At 38.2% G+C, this 327-nt stretch overlaps 1 protein-coding gene across 1 annotated transcript in view; it reads left to right on the top strand.

The window, feature by feature from the left end:
* LOC119585379 (metabotropic glutamate receptor 2-like) overlaps positions 1 to 274 on the top strand; it is a 1,324-nt gene extending 1,050 nt beyond the window's left edge. The window contains exon 2 of the mRNA XM_037934046.1: positions 219 to 274. Coding sequence (XP_037789974.1) covers positions 219 to 274 — 56 coding nt within the window. The remainder of the gene's footprint in view (positions 1 to 218) is intronic.
* The last annotated feature ends 53 nt before the right edge of the window (positions 275 to 327 follow it).

The raw sequence follows: 327 nt of genomic DNA, 5'->3' as shown, positions 1-327 counted from the left end.
AAGAGTGCGTACCCTCCTCTAAAAGGCTACATAGGAATAAAAATAAAAATAGGACGAAAAAAATATTTCCATTCTTTGGAATCTTTGACATTTTTTCCGTCCGCGGAAATTGTACGTACAGTGTTCACAGTTCCAGAATGAGCTTTGCAATGGGAAATGCAACACGTAATTGCGTATATCTGACATTCCAAGATATTGTTTTTGGATTTCCATTTCAGGTATTGCGAGATCGAATGGAATTGTCCTGAGCGTCTGTTCAAAAGGAACATCGTAACGCCGGCCAAATAGAGCAATTGTAAACGAAGACGGGGAATGATAAGAAAAAAT

Source organism: Penaeus monodon, chromosome 19, assembly GCF_015228065.2.
Source record: "Penaeus monodon isolate SGIC_2016 chromosome 19, NSTDA_Pmon_1, whole genome shotgun sequence".
Taxonomy (NCBI): Eukaryota; Metazoa; Arthropoda; class Malacostraca; order Decapoda; family Penaeidae; genus Penaeus; species Penaeus monodon.
The sequence above is the reverse complement of the archived record's forward strand: the minus strand, read 5'-3'. Positions and strand labels throughout refer to the sequence as shown.